The sequence below is a fragment of the Nicotiana tabacum genome, chromosome 3, assembly GCF_000715075.1.
Source record: "Nicotiana tabacum cultivar K326 chromosome 3, ASM71507v2, whole genome shotgun sequence".
Classification (NCBI taxonomy): domain Eukaryota; kingdom Viridiplantae; phylum Streptophyta; class Magnoliopsida; order Solanales; family Solanaceae; genus Nicotiana; species Nicotiana tabacum.
The window spans coordinates 131,668,126-131,685,536 of record NC_134082.1 but is presented as its reverse complement, the minus strand read 5'-3'; the positions used below and the strand labels follow the sequence as shown (position 1 = coordinate 131,685,536).

The 17,411-nt window shown below is 35.5% G+C and overlaps 1 protein-coding gene and 2 long non-coding RNA genes across 3 annotated transcripts; 2 read left to right on the top strand and 1 right to left on the bottom strand.

Annotated features, from left to right (window-relative positions):
- Positions 1–1,482: 1,482 nt before the first annotated feature.
- Positions 1,483–5,878, top strand: LOC107809810 (uncharacterized). Its single transcript, XR_012707845.1, has 4 exons — positions 1,483–1,880; positions 2,382–2,539; positions 3,904–5,115; positions 5,230–5,878. It is a non-coding gene; the product is annotated as an uncharacterized LOC107809810 (long non-coding RNA).
- Positions 3,724–6,305, bottom strand: LOC107809792 (laccase-11). The gene is made up of 6 exons (XM_075249939.1): positions 6,097–6,305; positions 5,831–5,982; positions 5,502–5,746; positions 5,261–5,389; positions 4,230–5,153; positions 3,724–4,141 (listed from the first exon to the last, which is right to left on the bottom strand). Exons 1-6 carry the CDS (start codon positions 6,202–6,204, stop codon positions 4,011–4,013), a joined length of 1,689 nt encoding a protein of 562 aa, XP_075106040.1. The 5' UTR covers positions 6,205–6,305; the 3' UTR covers positions 3,724–4,010.
- A 4,536-nt stretch (positions 6,306–10,841) lies between these two features.
- LOC142179502 (uncharacterized) lies at positions 10,842–12,906 on the top strand. Its single transcript, XR_012707844.1, has 2 exons — positions 10,842–10,961; positions 11,893–12,906. It is a non-coding gene; the product is annotated as an uncharacterized LOC142179502 (long non-coding RNA).
- The last annotated feature ends 4,505 nt before the right edge of the window (positions 12,907–17,411 follow it).

Genomic DNA, 17,411 nt, shown 5'->3' with positions numbered 1-17,411 from the left:
TTCTACCATTGGAATTCTAGATTTGATGTTAAAGACACATGAAAAGTAGTGGGTAATTAAAAGAAAATTCGTTAAAGTTGCTCACCAATAATTGTGGGAAAAAGAAACTCTTGAAAAATTGTCTCTAGAGTATTTAGGGTTGAGAAATGGTTTAAAATGAGCTAAGTCCCGATTTTTTCCTCTTTTACCCAGTTGTGGATGTCGCAGTTGCAAAACATAGGTCGCAAATGCGAACTGTTCCCCAACCTGCATAAGTCACAATTGCGACAAAACTATCGCATTTGCGATATCCCATCCAACCGCAAATACGATCAAAGGTTCGCATTTGCGAACCTGCCTAAGCCCCATCGCAAAAGTGAAGTCTGGGATGTCAACAATTGCGAATATTTTCTTGCAAATGCGAAGACTACCCTGCCCAGTACCCGTCGGAATTGCAAGCTCAACTTCACAAAAACGGAGTTTGCATTTGCGAACAGATCATCACAAATGCGAAACCTACAGCCCATCACCAGAACTAGAGCACACCAACAATCTTCAACTAGCCCAAACTCATATGTAGCACCTCCGAAACTCACCCGAGTCCCTTGGGCTCCAAACCAAATATGCACATAAGTATAATAACATCATATAAACTCGTTCGCACGATCAAAATATCAAAATAACATCTAGAAACCACGAATCGGACATCAAAACTCATGAAATTTAAAAGAAAACTCAAGAATCTCTAGAATCACAAACCGCGTGTCCAAATCCTATCAAACCAATTCTGAATTGCACCAAATTTTGCAGACAAGTTTCAAATAGCAAAACGGGCATATTCCAAGTCTCGAAATCAAAATTCGAACCCGGTAACTATAAAGTCAACCTACGTTCAAACCTAAGAAAATTTCAAACTTTCAAATTGCTAACTTTCGGCAATACAAGTCAAACCAACATAGGGACATTCGAATTCAATTTCGGGTATGCGACCAAGTCCAAAATCACAATAGGAACCCACCAGAATTGTCAAAATACCGATCCGGAGTCGTTTACCCAAAATATTGACCATGATCAACTCTGTATAATTTTTAGTCAAATTTTTTATTTTCTTCAAAATTTCAGATAAAAGCTTTACGAAAAGCAACACGGACCACACATGCAAATCAAGAAATATCAAATGAAGTTACGGGAGGTCTCGAATCATGAAAATTAAGGCTAGAACTCAAAACGATCCATCGGGTCATCATAAAAGTAACAGTAAACCATCTCTATAACAATCTTGTTTGTTCCAAGATTTTTTACGGCTATAGTAAAGTGCTGTTATATAGAACATATATTATAACATACATGTAACATAATAAATGATTTCGAGAAAAACTTAACTTTTACCGTAAATGACTGTTATACGAGGGTGCTTTATAGATTTGATTGTAGTAACTTTTTCACCCATACTAACGCGTTTCGGGTTTAGTGATATTTTCAAACATAAAAGTTTCACAAAACATTTTTTGTGAAACCAAATCCAAAACATGCAAAGTTTTCTCAGCGTTGCCAAAACAAATTCTCCGAAAACCAAACATAAATACGATCAAACGCCACCTAGGAAATTAACATATGTCCTTTTCTGCTAATTGTAAATTCTCTTCTAGAATGAAGTACACTTTCCCTTTCTCTCAGAACACAAGCTCATCTGAGCTACATTTGATGAAAACGTACAAGAATGCACTACTTCCCAATTTCTCTCTTTCTCTTTATAAGTGCAAGCTTATCTGGCCTAAATTTGATCAAACCTACATGATTTTGTTTTTGCATATTTCATGGAGGTTACTCACGATTCTAGGTATTTTGCTCCCATATTTTGGATACTTGTCGATGTCTCTTTCGATTTTTCGCAATTACAGGTGGGTTTTAAATGAGAATGATTTATGTTGCAACCCATTCTTTCTCTTTTTCTGCTGCACCTTTTGGCCACTTCCACATTACTAATCTCAGTAGCAAAAATCATATAATTCGCAAACTTTAGGACATCAGATGTAGAAATTTCATCTTGTTCTTTACATTTGCTGTAATAGTTCTGATGAATTGGTTAAGTATAGAAAAGGTATGAATACCTCATTAATATTTGAAGTTTAGCAAGCATAGCTTTCACCAAGAAAGTGACCAAATGCTCTATTTTGGAGTGCTCGCTTCACGACTTCACGTCTTATTTGATTAGTTGATCGCTTAAATGCTTCTGCTAATTCGTATAATCTCGTAAAATTGAACTTTTATGTGGTGTATTGAAAAATATATCTAAATATCATTGTTTCAAGAAAGAAAGAAAAGAACTTTGATTGAATTCTATGAGTACTTTCGACAAGAACATGTTATTGTATGTTGATAAAGAAATGATTTATCGATAGGTGTAATAGTCAACATCAATGGAGCCTCTCCGCTGATAGAAAAACTTCTCCTATGATACCAACACGCGAGCAAGATTAATTCTTAACACTGCTGACAGAGGAGGCAGTTGTCAAAGTGTTTGCTTCAACTTAGTCTAGCATGAAAGCTCAGGACTAAGGTTTGCATTCTCTACTAACATCTGCTGATCATGCATTTATATTTCATATTTCTCTTACTGCAAAAGTGCTTTCTGCTTACCGATAAACTATGATACAATAAGAATCTAAAAGCATTAAGCTGTACGTAACTTTAAAATGGAAACATTTAAAGCATTTAAACATCACTAGTATTATTGACTTCAAAGCCCTCATCAAAAAATGGATCTACAAGCATTTGATGTCCTTTCAAATAGCACCCATCAATCCCTATAATTGGTCTACATCCAGCTACTAACCCTTGTTTACAAGCTGCATAGCAAACGTAGAGCGTAAAAAATCTTTTCTTGCCTCTGACAATTGTTCTTGGATAATCATCCATCATCCAGCTTCAAAATACATGTAGTCCTTGGATTACTCCTTCATAGCTCTGCACAATGGTCCCGCAACATATTAACTTGTTCTTCTTTGGTTCCTGTAATTACGTCTAGTGCCTTCCCCTTTGCCCTGTAAGATTGTTATCTACGAAGTGTCCACTTGCGAGTTCTTTTCACATGAGCTTGAAATTCTTTTACTGCCCAGCTTGGTTGTCACATGAATGATTAGGGCCTATTGTCTTGATCATGATAGGTTCATCTTGATTAGCATTTTATGCGAATTATGAACCATTTTGAGTTTGGCACGTTACAAATTGCTCTTGACCTCCTAGTTCATTCTTTACAAGCTTAATGTCTCCTTTTCTTCATCATTGCATGTATATCAACTGTTGCAACTTTTTGCCATTTGCATTTTGACCATTTCTTTTTTAAAACTATTTTTTTAAAAATAATTCAGGCTAGTTAGCTTTAATATATCTTTTCCACCCATATTAATCAATTTAGGTTTAGTGATATTTTCAGACGCAATAGGTGGCGTAATATGCAAATTTTTTCAAAAGCCAAAGTCAAAACTAATTCTCCCAAAACCAAACATAAATCAAACCCCAAACCCATCAAGCACCACCTTAGGAAATTAAAATGTCTTTTTCTTCTGCTGTTTTTTAACAAAATAGCTAGGATGTTGGTTTTCCTGAAGTATAGACAGTTACTTTAAAGTGTTTTCTTGGTTTTATGGGGGCATCTTGGCATTATCTTATATGGATGATTGAAATATTTTAGGACATCCAGGTGCTTAATTAGATTAATTCATGTTTGCTATAGTTGATAAATTTATCAAGTCAAAAGCAAGTATCGACATATGTATTTCAATGCAACTAATAGATATTAAATGAATCAGGGAATTTCATAAAAACAACAGTCCAAAATCTTGTGGACCTTTATTACAACTCAAACTACAAACAAATCCAAACGAATCTCTTTAATTTTCTTGATAGAAACTCCTTTCTTAGATGTGTATGATCCTTGAAGCCTTTTGCCTCCATATGGAACATGAAGCAAAATTTGTAAAGATGCACAAGATATCCATCTGTATAGATAAGAACGAAGGCCTGGTGAATTAGCAGCGTGGAAGATCCTTGGGTGGAGGCAGAATATTATGATCTGATCCTGGTCCATTTTCCACTAAAAATGCTGTTTTAAGTCCCCATCCTGTGTGCAACTCCAGATGACAGTGGAAAAACCAGACCCCTTCACAAAAAATTGGATATGTTAAGAATAAATGAGAAACAATATATAGAAAAAGTTCATTAACTAAAGTTGGTTGTAAACTAGGTACCTGGATTATCAGCTCTGAACCGAATAGCAGTCCAACCACCCGTTGGAACACCTACAGTATTTCTTTCTACAGGATCAACCAAGTTATATTTTGCTGGATCCTTTTTGGGATCAAAGTTTCCGACGCCAGTTCCAACCACAAAGAAATTGTAGCCGTGGAGATGGAAAGGATGTGATTCCACTGATAACAAGTTGGTGTCCTGAATTACTATTTCAACTGTGGAATTGAAAGCAATTTTACTAAGCCTTGTGCCTAGATTTGTCCGTAGGTTGGCTGTAAGAGGTGCCCCTGTAAAATTGAATGGAGTAGGTGGTTTGTCTGGGAAATCTGGAGTGTACACACCCTTAATGTTGAAGTAATGAGCTTGAAGAAGTGCAGTTTGTGGCATGCTAAAGGTAATGTTGTTGAGAGAAGCTGTAAACCGAGTTCCATTTAGACAGGTGGGACAAGGATTTATTCCTAGGCCTACTGTAAGCAAGAGGTGTCGATCAACATTTAGGGGAACATTTGCTGGATATTTAGGGGTATTTAGGCTTCTGAGTTTAGAGTTATAGGTCAAAGCAAAGTTTGTGTCATTTTGTTCCGGCAAGGTTGGAAGTTTTGGCAGTAGAGTTTGTGGGATTCCCTTGTACTGGAATATAGCAGTAGCAGTCTTGTTATCCACAGAGATTGGAGCATCCATAAATGCTCTTGCAGCCATGAAGTATCTTCCTGGAACTTGGTTGGCACGAACCAGAACGTTTGTTGTCTGGCCTGGCGCAATCAGAATGGCCTCTGTGCTGAATGGTTTCGTGTACACTGCATCAATTTCCACCACCGTGAAGGTATGATTAGCCAGCGCAAAAAAAAGCTCATCATTGAGAGCAGCATTGACGATTCTCAACAGGTATGTCTTCCCTTTTTCAACTTCCATGGCAAAAGTATCTGAAAAAGATATGCAAATATTAAATGATGTTGGAGTTGAACACTCTTAACAACCATATTTTTCCTCATATACAAGGTTGAAATACTCCAGTCAATGTCAATCTTACGTTTCTCAGAACATGGGAAAAGAGGCCCTGGCTTTCCGTTGATTGTATGGGCATCAGACATATTAGGAGGTATGCCCAAGGCGTTTCCTTGTTTCTCGACTTCTTCAACATCAGCATTCCACCATTCTCCTGCAGCATGATCAAATGAAGCAACGTCGTGTTTTATTCATGCTTTGCCATAAAAGAAGTTCAACAAATTTCGGGGTCGAATTCTATATATATTAATGAATGCCACACTCACCTAGTACAAGTACTTCTTCCCTATCTGGTTGAGGGAAAGGGAAGGGAGTTCCTTGTTGTGGCATGATAACTATAGCACCATAGACTGTTGCCCTTAGCCAAAGAATGTGTGCATGCCACCATAAGGTTCCTCTTTGTCCTGTTATATTGAAGTCATAAACATGGCTATTTCCTGTCTGAATAGGGCACTGTGTTATGTAGGCTGGCCCGTCTGCCCAACCATTGCGATATTGTTTCAATCCATGCCTGCAAGAATCAGAATAAGAACACTGATTATCTGAAATTCTGAGACTTGAAAGAGTTTTGCCATGTGAATTTAATGTTTCTTACCAGTGGATGGACAAGTTATATTGTGCATAGTTAGTAACATTGATTTGCACTCTATCTCCTTCTCTAGCATATATAGTTGGCCCCGGAAATCTCCCATTAACTGTAACAATTGGTTTTGCATGGCATAATCTGCTCACATTTGCCACTTGAACCTGTAAAAGACAGAAAGTTGGCCATGATGAAAAAATGAGGGTATAAAACAAAACATTAGCTACGAACCAAACACTAAACAAAAGCATATTTTTTTGAAAATTGGAGGCACAAACATCAAACTGATATTTCTTGAGGGCAGCCTCAGCAGGTAGACAAATGAAACAAAGAAATCCAATGACGAGGAAGCCTAGGACTGGACAGAAACTTGTCTGCTTTGCCATTTTTCTTAGCTAGAAAGTCTCAAACAACAACTGTGTGAATGGATGATGAGAAAAGGAATTAAGAGGCATATTTATATAAGTGAAATGGTAGAGACAATTTGTTCAGAGGGAAAGGAAGTTGTAACAGAGATTAGGTAGAAAAGGATTTCAATGGGCTGTACTACAAAGCTTTTAAGCAAAATTCAGATGTAGACATTTTTAAAGCTTTGACTAACGTAGAGGCTAAATTCAAAATCCACCACACTCAAGCTAAAAACGAGGAGTAGAAAAATAAACATTAGCATATGAAGTTTATCTTAACGGTAAAGAAAAGAAGTTCGTCTAGATTGTTTGGTGCTATAGTATAAGAAGGTGCATGTTAATTAGCATGTAAAATGAGGCAGACCTCAAGTAATATTTGACGGCAGTTTCATTGGCTGGTCAAGTCATAGCATTTGATTTCGACATAGATTAAATGTTTTTATAGTCATGTAGACCTACTATAAGTTTCACCATTTTTCTTATGTTTTTTGTGGGTAATTTATTTTCTATGACACTGAAATAGCACCTTCCGCCATCTGAGTTGTCTATCCTTTACTCTTCTCTCAACTAAGTATTTCTCTCTTCTTTTCTTTTTTCTTCTTGCCTTGGTGTTATTTAAAAAAAAATTGACCGAGTGAGGGAGGGGAACGTAAAAGATTGAAACCTTAATAGAACTGTATCCCCGCACTTCAAAAGGTTTGGGTAAAGTTTACAATCACTACTTTAATGAATTTTAGAAATAAAATGAACCACTAATTGATTCGATTATGTTTCTGAAATCAAAACATTATACAAGGTTTAAATAGACTGCAGCACTATATAGAAAACATTACAAATTAACTTTGCGAACTTTATGCAATTAATCAACCCTCTTTATCATTGAAATATAGTACTAAAATCTGTATTACTATTTTGATTAATTTGAGAAAATATCTCAGGGAGTGAGGTACAAACAGAAAGGCTCTAATTAGTTTACTTAAGAATGAGCAAAGACACTAGAGAATCGACGTTTCTAAACTTGTATCAATTTCGTCATGTAGTCCCTGAACTGTTTATTTTCTAGTATTTGATTTTGTTTCACTTAGTTTTTTTAAACAAATGTTACCGTCTAACACCTCTAAACTGAAACATTGGATAATTGACAAGTACTCCCAAAGGTTTAGAATTTTCGCATATATACAAGACTTAAACTTATTTACCCGGTTTGTCTAAGTTTTTATATTTGCAGAAAATAACTAACGGATTTTACAAAAAATTATACAAATTCTATCAAAATCTACAGTTTATCTACCACAAAAATATAATCTTTTTGTATATAATTCGGTCAAAACCTACAATTTACATACAATTTATATACAACTTGTATACAACCTTGTAAGTTGTAGATATTTTGTATACTATTTTTACACTTGATATACAAAATATATACAATTTGTTTATGTCTTTTTTTTCGAAGTTCAATCTATAATTCCAACCAAAACCACCTCGAATATTCACCAAATTCTCTCAAAATTGAGATATAAACTTCAAAAGATATTCTCGATCATTTGCAACAACAATCCAAACAAAAAAATAATTTTGCAAATCATCCAAACAAAAAATAATTTTGCAAATTTTGATTTTCGATTATTTCTCGAAAAACTGATTCGATTGATGGGATTTGGTATGAGATCGATTATCTCGATGAGATTGATATTCCAATCTTTCTTCTTAGAACGTATTGATTTGACCCCATAAGCGGGACCATATGTTGCCGCAAGAAGCAGAACCCTGTATTTCTTCTAGAGAATCTCCTAATTGTTCCAGAGCAACTAGAAAGAGATTCTTTAACCATAAAGAATTCGGTTAAGATATAGAATACCTATCCAGAAGTTTTCGCAACTCAATTATAGATGATGTAATCATCAAAGATTTGACTTTTTCGAACTCTGTCTGTAACTCACTAGATTTAAAGCTTCTAAGTTTTCTAATGGGCAATGGCTATCAATGGAGTTTAAGCTCATGATACACAACCAACTTCAATTTAGTTTCAATTACACTATCAATTAATTTCAGTTTAGTTTCAAACACCACTCTTGTCGGCAATTTCTTGTTTATTCATCTAAAAAAAATTTGGTAACCCCTTTGTATTGGTACATATTCAATGGCTTTTAACGAGTTGAATTATTTTTTTTCACCATTTTTCAAAGCTCGAGTATGTTCATCTGCAAAAGCCGATGCGAAGAGGAACGAGAGAGAAATATCTATAAAGAGAAGAAAAATAGAGAAGAATAAAACCTAAAATGGATAAGATTGGAATCTAATATGTTATTTGTATATAAATGGTAAATTGTATATGCTAATGTAATTAAGTAATAACCTCTCTATGAGGGGTAAATAAGTTTATAATGTAGTATAAATAGGTAAAAATCCCTATTATAAATTAGAAAGAGAAAAAAATTAAACCTATGCATAAAAACATTTATAAATTCTTAACGTCTAGATTATCAAAAATTTAAAATAAATAAGAGTTTACAAATTATGGCCATCTATAATACATGTTAAAGTAATAGATATGTGAAATTCAGTAAAATTAATAAGAACAGTTTCATTTGAACAATACTATTGTACGTTACTAATTTTTTTTTAAATTTTATTTGTTGTTTCATTGGATCATGAGTTTTATAAATAAAATGAAAATTTAATTTTATTAATACAATTACCAATTCTCAAAAATAAATGAAGAATAAGTTTTGTTATCTTGCAAAGGATAGAAACTTACAATAGTTCTGTAAAATATCTTTTGAATACGATTAAAATTAAAATGCGTGAACTCTCATCTTTCTATAGTGCTCACTTTGAGTAAAAATATCATAACTTTTAGTTTTGCAAAGAAAAGTTCAAGGACAAATCATTCAAACTGTTGGAAAATGAATTTCAAAGGCTACAATTTCCCTTTAGAAATCATGGTCAAATTCTTTCTATGAATTATATGGTTCTTACTAGTAGATATTGTATTTAAGGATAGTTTAGTCATTTTTATGTACATGTAAAATACTATAAATATCTCTCCGTGTACTACGATACAGATTGTTGTGAAATACACATTGTCACATGATATCAGAAGTCTAGGTCATCTCTATATTGATTATTCCTCTCTTTCATCAAATTATGGTTTCCTCTTCCCCTACGGAATCAACACCTTCTCCACCTACCTCCATGGTAAAGGCTTCTTCCCTTCTCCCATCATCTCATTATGTTATTTTTATCTCGAACATTAAGAATCTTATTGCCACGGTTCTTGATTACATAAATTATATATTATGGAGAGAATTTTTCTTGCCTGTTTTCAAGGGTCATGGTATCTATGGCTTCATTGATGGAAGTATCCCTTGTCCCGAGCCTTCTATTTCTTGTGATGATGACACATCTGTGTCTAATCCCGCTTTCAGATAATGGGTTCAACTGGACTTTTTTGTTCTTTCACGGATTCAGGCAACAATTTCTCAAGAGATTCTCCAGGCTATAATCAAGCCGCCACACCATACTCTCACTGCTAGGGATGCTTGGCTTCAAATTAAGCGTCCATTTCGTGACCAAGTCAGTTTCCGAACTCTTCAACTCAAGGTCCAGTTTCACAATCTTAGGAAAGGTGATCTTTCAATAAATGAATATGTTCACCGTTTCAAGTCCATTGCTGATGCGTTAACATATATCCATTGGTAATCTCGTCTCTGATTTGGATCTCGTTTTACAAATACTTTCTGGCCTACCTCCTGAATATATGTCTGTGAGCACTTCTATCTCTACTCGTATCCTTCCTCCCACCTTTGTTGAAACCAGATCCCTTCTTTTTCTTCATGAAGCTCAGTTGAGTAGTATCTCCCATCCACCTAAAGATAATTCTACTACTGCTTGTATGACTAAGCTAGATTAGTACGATCAATAACTTGGCCTTTGTTACAACCCATATTTTTGTACGGGAAAGTACGTCGTAAGTCCGTTGATGTAAGCTCAGAAATGAGATCCTCTTGGAAAGTATATAAAGTGATTTAATGGTGTTACATCCCATTTTTTTCTTGCAAGCCTTTGAGAGTTAATATTCAAGGATAAATATTTACAAGGGTACATGTTGTTACGCCCCGTACTTCAGATGTTACTATCATTATAGGATTATCTAATGCAAACTCAAAAAGGATGAAATCCTTCTACAAGGACAAGAAAGGTTTGCCGAAGTGTTATGCAAGTTAAGATAAATATGATACTTGTTAATCATGATTTAAATGAGTTTAAAGCCATGATATAACTATATATGATGTTTGTATATGGAGTATAAAGTTTGAGAATAATCGGATTTAAGTTACGAAAAAACCGACTAAGGATTTGTCTTGTAATGAAGCTTTTTGAGTAATAAATTTCGTGTGCTATATGAGGTCTTTTTGGGACATATTATATATCAAATTAAAGGTCTTGGAATGTAGTTTCCAACGCTCTTAACTGTTTGCTCATACGACACCCGGATAAAAAGTTATAAGTATTGGAAGACGAGCCAATTATAGGGTGTCAAGTAGCACCTTTTGACTTTTCAACAAAATGGAGATTATCTCCTTTATCTCGTCTCTTTCTGCATATTTCCAGAGAGCACGACCAAATAATACCCCTAACATCACCCTTAAGCTCTCTACAAGGGTTTCAAATAATACCATCATCCCGGGCACGAAATCACGAAGCAATAACACAAGAACGATCCCCACGACGTAAGTATTGCTATATAACCTTTCTTTTTCTTTATAGTTTGAGTGTTGGAAGGTATTTAATAGTTAAGAAAATTCTTAATTTTTGGTTTTAAGCTCTTAAATATCAAGTAAGGTTGATTAATTCATTTCATAATATTTAGAACTCACGGGAAGGTGATCGGAAGCCGTGAGTTCGAGTTATTTGATTTGTAATGGACTGTTTTGTGGGCTATTTCGTGTAGCTTTTGGGCTGTATCTTTTGCTGATATTTAATGGAGTTTTTGGAGGATAAATAGTTTGAAGAAATACCACATATTTGTGAAATAATGGATTAGTCATTCTTTGTAATATTTCCGGGGTGTTGGACACTACTATAGTCGTTGTTTTTGGTATGAATTGATTGGGGTGTGTTGGGCTGTTGTAAGCTAAATATAATATAGATTTCGACTTGCATCTACTGTAGGAGGTAATTATATTGTGTTCCAACAAGTGCTTAAGGTTATATTGACATCGGTTGAGTTAAATGGATGAACTAGACATGAACTAGTGAATAAAGTTGCTAATTAAGAATAATTGGAGTTGTGGATCATTTTCTTTGTTATGGATATATGGTATAAGGTTGGAATTATTGATGAATGACTTCATTATCATGTTAATGATACTATTAATTTAAAGTAAAAAGTCTATAAGGGATGATAAGGGATATACGAATTCCAATTGGAGCTTGTCGCTCGTCGTAAAATAGTTATGACTTGTTGTAGTTTTATGGTGTCTTGTTATTGATAATTGGTATTGATGGATTTCTCTGGTAATTGTTGTTGGTATATGGTATTGGAGGAGGCTCTTGTTACTGGGGAGATGCTGCCCGAATTTATATAAATGAGCTACAAGTTTAAGTTGCAAACTTAGCCTTTATTCAACACTAATTTTGAATCTCCTTATGCAATGGTAGATTGAGTCGAGTTGTTTGAAGTGTTGCTTAAGATATATTAAGGACTCACCATGGTTAAGGTATGTTAAGGCACTTCCCTCTTTCTTTTGGCATGATCTAAAGTGAAATGAATACACTATTTCGTAACAGATCCACTCCTAGAAACTAAGGTTGCCCATGTTGTTCTTTCCTTATAAAGTTATTCTAAGCAAGTATGTATGATCCTCGAATCCTATAGAAGCTCATATTGATGGTATGATGTCCATAATGTTAATCGAAGGTGCAACGACCTTAAGTCACTTCAAAAGGTTTAGAACGTGATTCCATGAGTTTAGCATGCATTATATATAATATCTATTTTACTCTACCGAGCCGCACTATAGTAGGCCGGGTACGATATATATTGTGTAACCACTGATCAGTTGGATTTACCGAGCTCCACGTGGCCGGGTACGATTCTACCGAGCCTTATGATGGTCGGGTACGTTTTTACCGATTCCTCTTTGAGGCCGGGTACGATATGATGATGATGATGATGATGATGCCTACAGACGCGTATATTTTTAAAAGTTTATGTATATATATGTATTACGCATTTCATGTCAGCAGCCCACAGAGGCACGCAGATGTTACAGGTTGTATCTCCTCTATCTCTCTTTATATTACTATTCTTGTTTATGCTTTCTTGCTTTACATACTCGGTACTTTATTGGTACTGACGTCCCTTTTGCCTGGGGACACTGCGTTTCATGCCTGCAGGTCCCAATTGATAGGTTGACATTCCTCCTAGTAGGCTATCAGCTCAGCGGAGGTGTTGGTGCACTCCACTTGCTTCGGAGTTGCCTATTTGGTCAGTATGCTTTAGATATATACTGATTGACATGGTGGGGCCCTGTCTCGACCTTTATGATTTTATGAACTCTTAGAGGCTTGTAGACATATGTTATGTATATGAAAATCATATGGCCTTATCGGCCTATGTTCAGTGTATGAGTTATCACTTTGGTTTTATAGGCACGTATGTCACATGTATAAGTTTTCATGTCATGTCAGGTCGTCCAATATTTAGTATTCCCTTATATTTTATTTTTGTTATCTCATGACGACCTTTCTAGGCTATTTGCTCATGATATTATGATATGACATATACGTTATGTTGGTACTCGGTTAAGTAAGGTATCGGGTGCCCGTCACTGCCCATTGGTTGGGTCGTGACAGAAGTGGTATCAGAGCAGTTCTGTCCTAGGAAGTCTACAAGCCGTGTCAAGTAGAGTCTTGTTTATAGGTGTGTTGTGCACCACACTTATAAGCATGAGGCTACAGGGCATTTAGGATTGTCACTCTTTCTTCTTGTTCTAGATCGTGTGCTAGATCTCTGTTATAAGAATTCAAACTCCTAAATTTTGTTTTATTCATAATACAATGATACTTACATCCAGAAAGATAGTTGGTAAGAGGTTGAATTTTGATGCGAAAGAGTTGAGTCAGAGGAACTCGATTTTGCATCATGCTTATGATGACTAAATATGAGGTCTTCAACAGATCATATGTGTATTTAGATGTGTAAAGCTCTTGATAAGGATCCCTAAGACAAGAATATCTATCCACTCGTATGGTAAAAAGGAATAAGAGAATCGGAAAGTAGACACAAGTTTCACCAAGTAAAACAAGCAAGATGCTGAAGGGTACGAGGTACCTAGTTAATGAAGATTATCAGTATTTACAATTCAGGCAGAGAAATGTAAGTATTGGTGTTACCTTCAATATTATGGAGATATATACAATTGGCCAAACCCATCTGAGTTATGCCATATGGGAGCTAACAAATATAGTTTAAGAGAAGAATGTGATATCAAGATTCAGTTCGGGTTTGAGTAACCCAAAGATTATGGATGGATTGTTATCATTAACTAATGTTTCCGAAAGATGGTGCAAATGTGGTAATAGATCTCCTTATGAGATACCCAAATGGTGAACTCTAGAGTAGTACAATCAAATATAAATACTGGAATATTCAGAAATTTCAGAAGATAGGCAGTGGGATCCTAAAAGGGACAAATATTTACCTTAGTATGACTCTAGCCCTAAGTAAAAACAAAATAGGAGAATGTTAGGCATTCCAAAGAGCCAGTAAGATGAAGCTAGGGGAGCAAAAAGGGAAAGAACTTTTTGTTGGAATTTTCAGAATAAAGTGATAGACAAAAAGTATTATCCGGAGAATAAGAAGAGAGTAAATGAAGCATTATGAGTAAGATGTGATATATGGGTGATAACAGTAAATCAAAATATGACACGATGATAGAGTCTATAGTCAACTGAAGGAAAATACAAGAAGTGATAGTCCTTGAGGCAATAAAAGAGTATAAACCATAAAGTCATATCCTTATTTCGAGAAGTGAGTTGGTGACTTCAGCGTGATTACAAGGAGGAAAGGTTAGACCCCAGAGTAATAAAAATCAGTATGGGCTGGTGAACAAGATAAACTGAACATGAATTAGGGACTGAAGGATTTTATAATGGTTGATATCATGAGAATTTCAGAGATAATATTCCGACAATAATAGAATGGACAACAAAATAATAACATTTAAGGTTCATTCAGGAAGATGCTTCCCAAAGCAAGTACGTGGAGCAGAGTTAAGCCTAAGGGAGTAAGTGTGCCACTTACACTAAGTGTCACCCTTATGCGTAATAAATTCAATTATCCCCGGTATAGAAAGGTTACCGCAAGGCGAGTAAGATGTTAGTGAAGATGTGAAAAAAATGACAAAATGAAGAGGTAACTATGGAATAGTAAATGAGGAATGCGGCAAAAGGGTGAAAGGAATGAGATTGCATCTATTCAGATCCTATAGATATGATATGACTCCAAAACATTATGCAAGTATGATACCGGAGAGAAGCGGTAAGGGTTGCACACCCGATGATTGATAAAGAAGTACAAATGAACACTTGATATATAAGGAGTCAGTGTGAGAGGTAACTTAAGACAAAGTAATTAACTAAAGAGAGATTACACAGAATATAGATATGAGAATGGACCAACGAGTAGTTTGTAGTTGATTTAGGAAGAGCCAAGTTATGGCTATACAAGAGGTTATAAGCAAATCAGCAGATCATGCAAGATAAACATAGTGAATCCTAATCTAGCAAATTCAGTCTCGCAGATATGATGTCGTAACCTTGAGAAATGTTCAGATAGGAGTTGGAGTATTTAAAGGTATTGTATAAGTGTTACGGAAATAATGGAGAGCGCCACGAAGGAGATAATCAAAATCTGAGTTTAGAATTAACACAACGAGTACAAGGGCACGAAGGTATGTAACTAAGGATGTTTGTAGGCGAGTAAGAATATCGAAAATTCCTTCGGGTATATAGTATAAAAAGATCGTAACTTTACAAGATCCAGAAGGTCTCCTTAAGTAATACAAAGAAATACTAGCTGAGGAAATAAGGAAGAAGGCTTCAACTTAAGCATAATGACATAAAGAAGATATGGTTGGGTAACAACAGTCCCACTACAACATTGTATGTACTCAATACGAAAGTGGAACCTATCGTGACTAATGAACGGGAAGTCAAAAGTGATATTTGAGATCAAATGAGTTATAGGAAATTCAAGTATTGGTGGGAAATAAAATAAGCCAAGTATTCATGCAACAAGTGGCAAAACGACCAGGAAAAGTGATTGCTTACATTTAAAGAACGATGAGAAGGCACGAAAGGAATTATTCAATCAATGATCTAGAGTTAATTACGTTGTGAATGCACTTAAGACTTCAGAGTTATATCCATGCAGCATATATGTTGACATTCATACAACTATAGGAGACTCTAGTATAAGTTAAAAGAAAGAATTAAGTCCACGCACCTATAAAGGCTTGAATTGTTAAAAGATTATCTCATGGATGCTACATAGAGTCCATGAAGGGCTAATGTAATAGCTAATACCATAAGCTGAAGATTGGAAGATAGCCTAAGCTTAATTAAAGGCTGATAAAGAAGAGGAAGCTCGAAAGTTACATCACGAGTCCGATTGTTAGACCCAGATGATTATAGAAATCGTGACTCAAACCATAGCAGGAATACTTTTAATAGTAGAGGTATAAAAGAGATAGTACAACAATCATATTCTATAAAAGCTCTACGATAAATCAATTAGAAGAGTACCATCCTCATAAGACGTTAATGCGAAGCTCCCACCAGATTGTGTATGCACCAGGGTTGCAAGTATTATAGTAGAGCTTTAAGGTATGGATGTGAATTCCACTAATGTAGAAGGGAGGTTATGAAATTGATAGAATATACGGTGCGAGATTTAAAGGTAAGTATGGTAAATATGAGTGAGAAGATGGAAATAATAGGCAAGGTCTCAGGATTAAACCCGTCAAAACAAGAGGTCTAATGATTTCCATGAGCTATAGAAAGCTCGGTACACTTTGAATGAACTTAGAGGAGTATAAGAACATGAGCAATTAGAAGAGATGGATTACTGCTGCCCTGGTAGTAGAATAAGGGTGTAATTGTGATTGTTAAGAGAATAACGTTTGGGCCTTCGATTGAGTAATGATTTAAAGAAAAGAGATTTTATGGATGACACGGTATTAGAATGCCCCCATAAGATTAATACGTTGGGATGTTATGAAAATGCAGTTATTGAAGTATAGTATCATCCCTAAGTGCATCAAGAATATCACTTCAGATGTTCCCTGATGAGACGCGAGCCTTAGTGACAATGTATTACATCCGAGGCGATGGTTGGAGTTAGTGAAAGACTTTGACGTTTATACTTTATATCATCCATGGAAAGAGAATGGAGTAGTCAACGCCCTCAATCGTATATCTATGTTTAGCCTATCATATTTAAAGGTATAGAAGAGTGAGATAGCTTGCGAGCTTCATCTGCCAGCTAATCTTGGAATTCGATTACTAGATGCAGGTGGTACCAAAGTTACTACTTAGGACATGGAAACCCCATCTTTAGTAACTGAAGTGAAGGAATGCCAGTATGAAGATCATGTGCTAGATCATTAAAGAGATACAACCCCTCAAAAGGAGAAAACACTATTTGAGATTACAGGAGATGGAGTCCTCAGATATCAAGGTCGATTATATGTTCCTAATGTGGCAGGGTGAGATGGAGTACTAAGATATTGAGGTCGATTATATGTTCCTAATGTGGCAGGGTTGCACCGACAGGTTATGGGACAAGCAATGAGAAAGTAACCTATAGTTGTGTAGCACACCTCAGTAATAATACCAAGGCTATAAAACGAATTATAGCAATAGTCGTACATTCAGCAAAGTACCAAGCGAAGAGCTTAAGTATACCTATATATGCCTAGAGGGACATCATGTCTTAGTTCTATATATGTATTCACAATGTGAAGCCAAGAGATTGGCAAAAAGCTGGAGGAAAAAAAAGAGAAGAGTCGTGCATAAAAGGACACAGTCATATATGACTCATTATAGAAGGTAGTCGAAGTTACGAGATTGGAAAAACTATGGCCATAAGTCGCGATGTGAGAATAGGCCTAAAA

Excerpts from the sequence above, each read along its gene's own strand:
- LOC107809792 (XM_075249939.1), bottom strand. The coding sequence starts at position 6,204 with ATGGCAAAGCAGACAAGTTTCTGTCCAGTCCTAGGCTTCCTCGTCATT. Across the intron at positions 5,983-6,096 it reads TCAAGAAATATCAGTTTGAT|GTTCAAGTGGCAAATGTGAG; the intron begins GTTTGTGCCTCC and ends TGTCTTTTACAG. Across the intron at positions 5,747-5,830 it reads TATAACTTGTCCATCCACTG|GCATGGATTGAAACAATATC; the intron begins GTAAGAAACATT and ends TGATTCTTGCAG.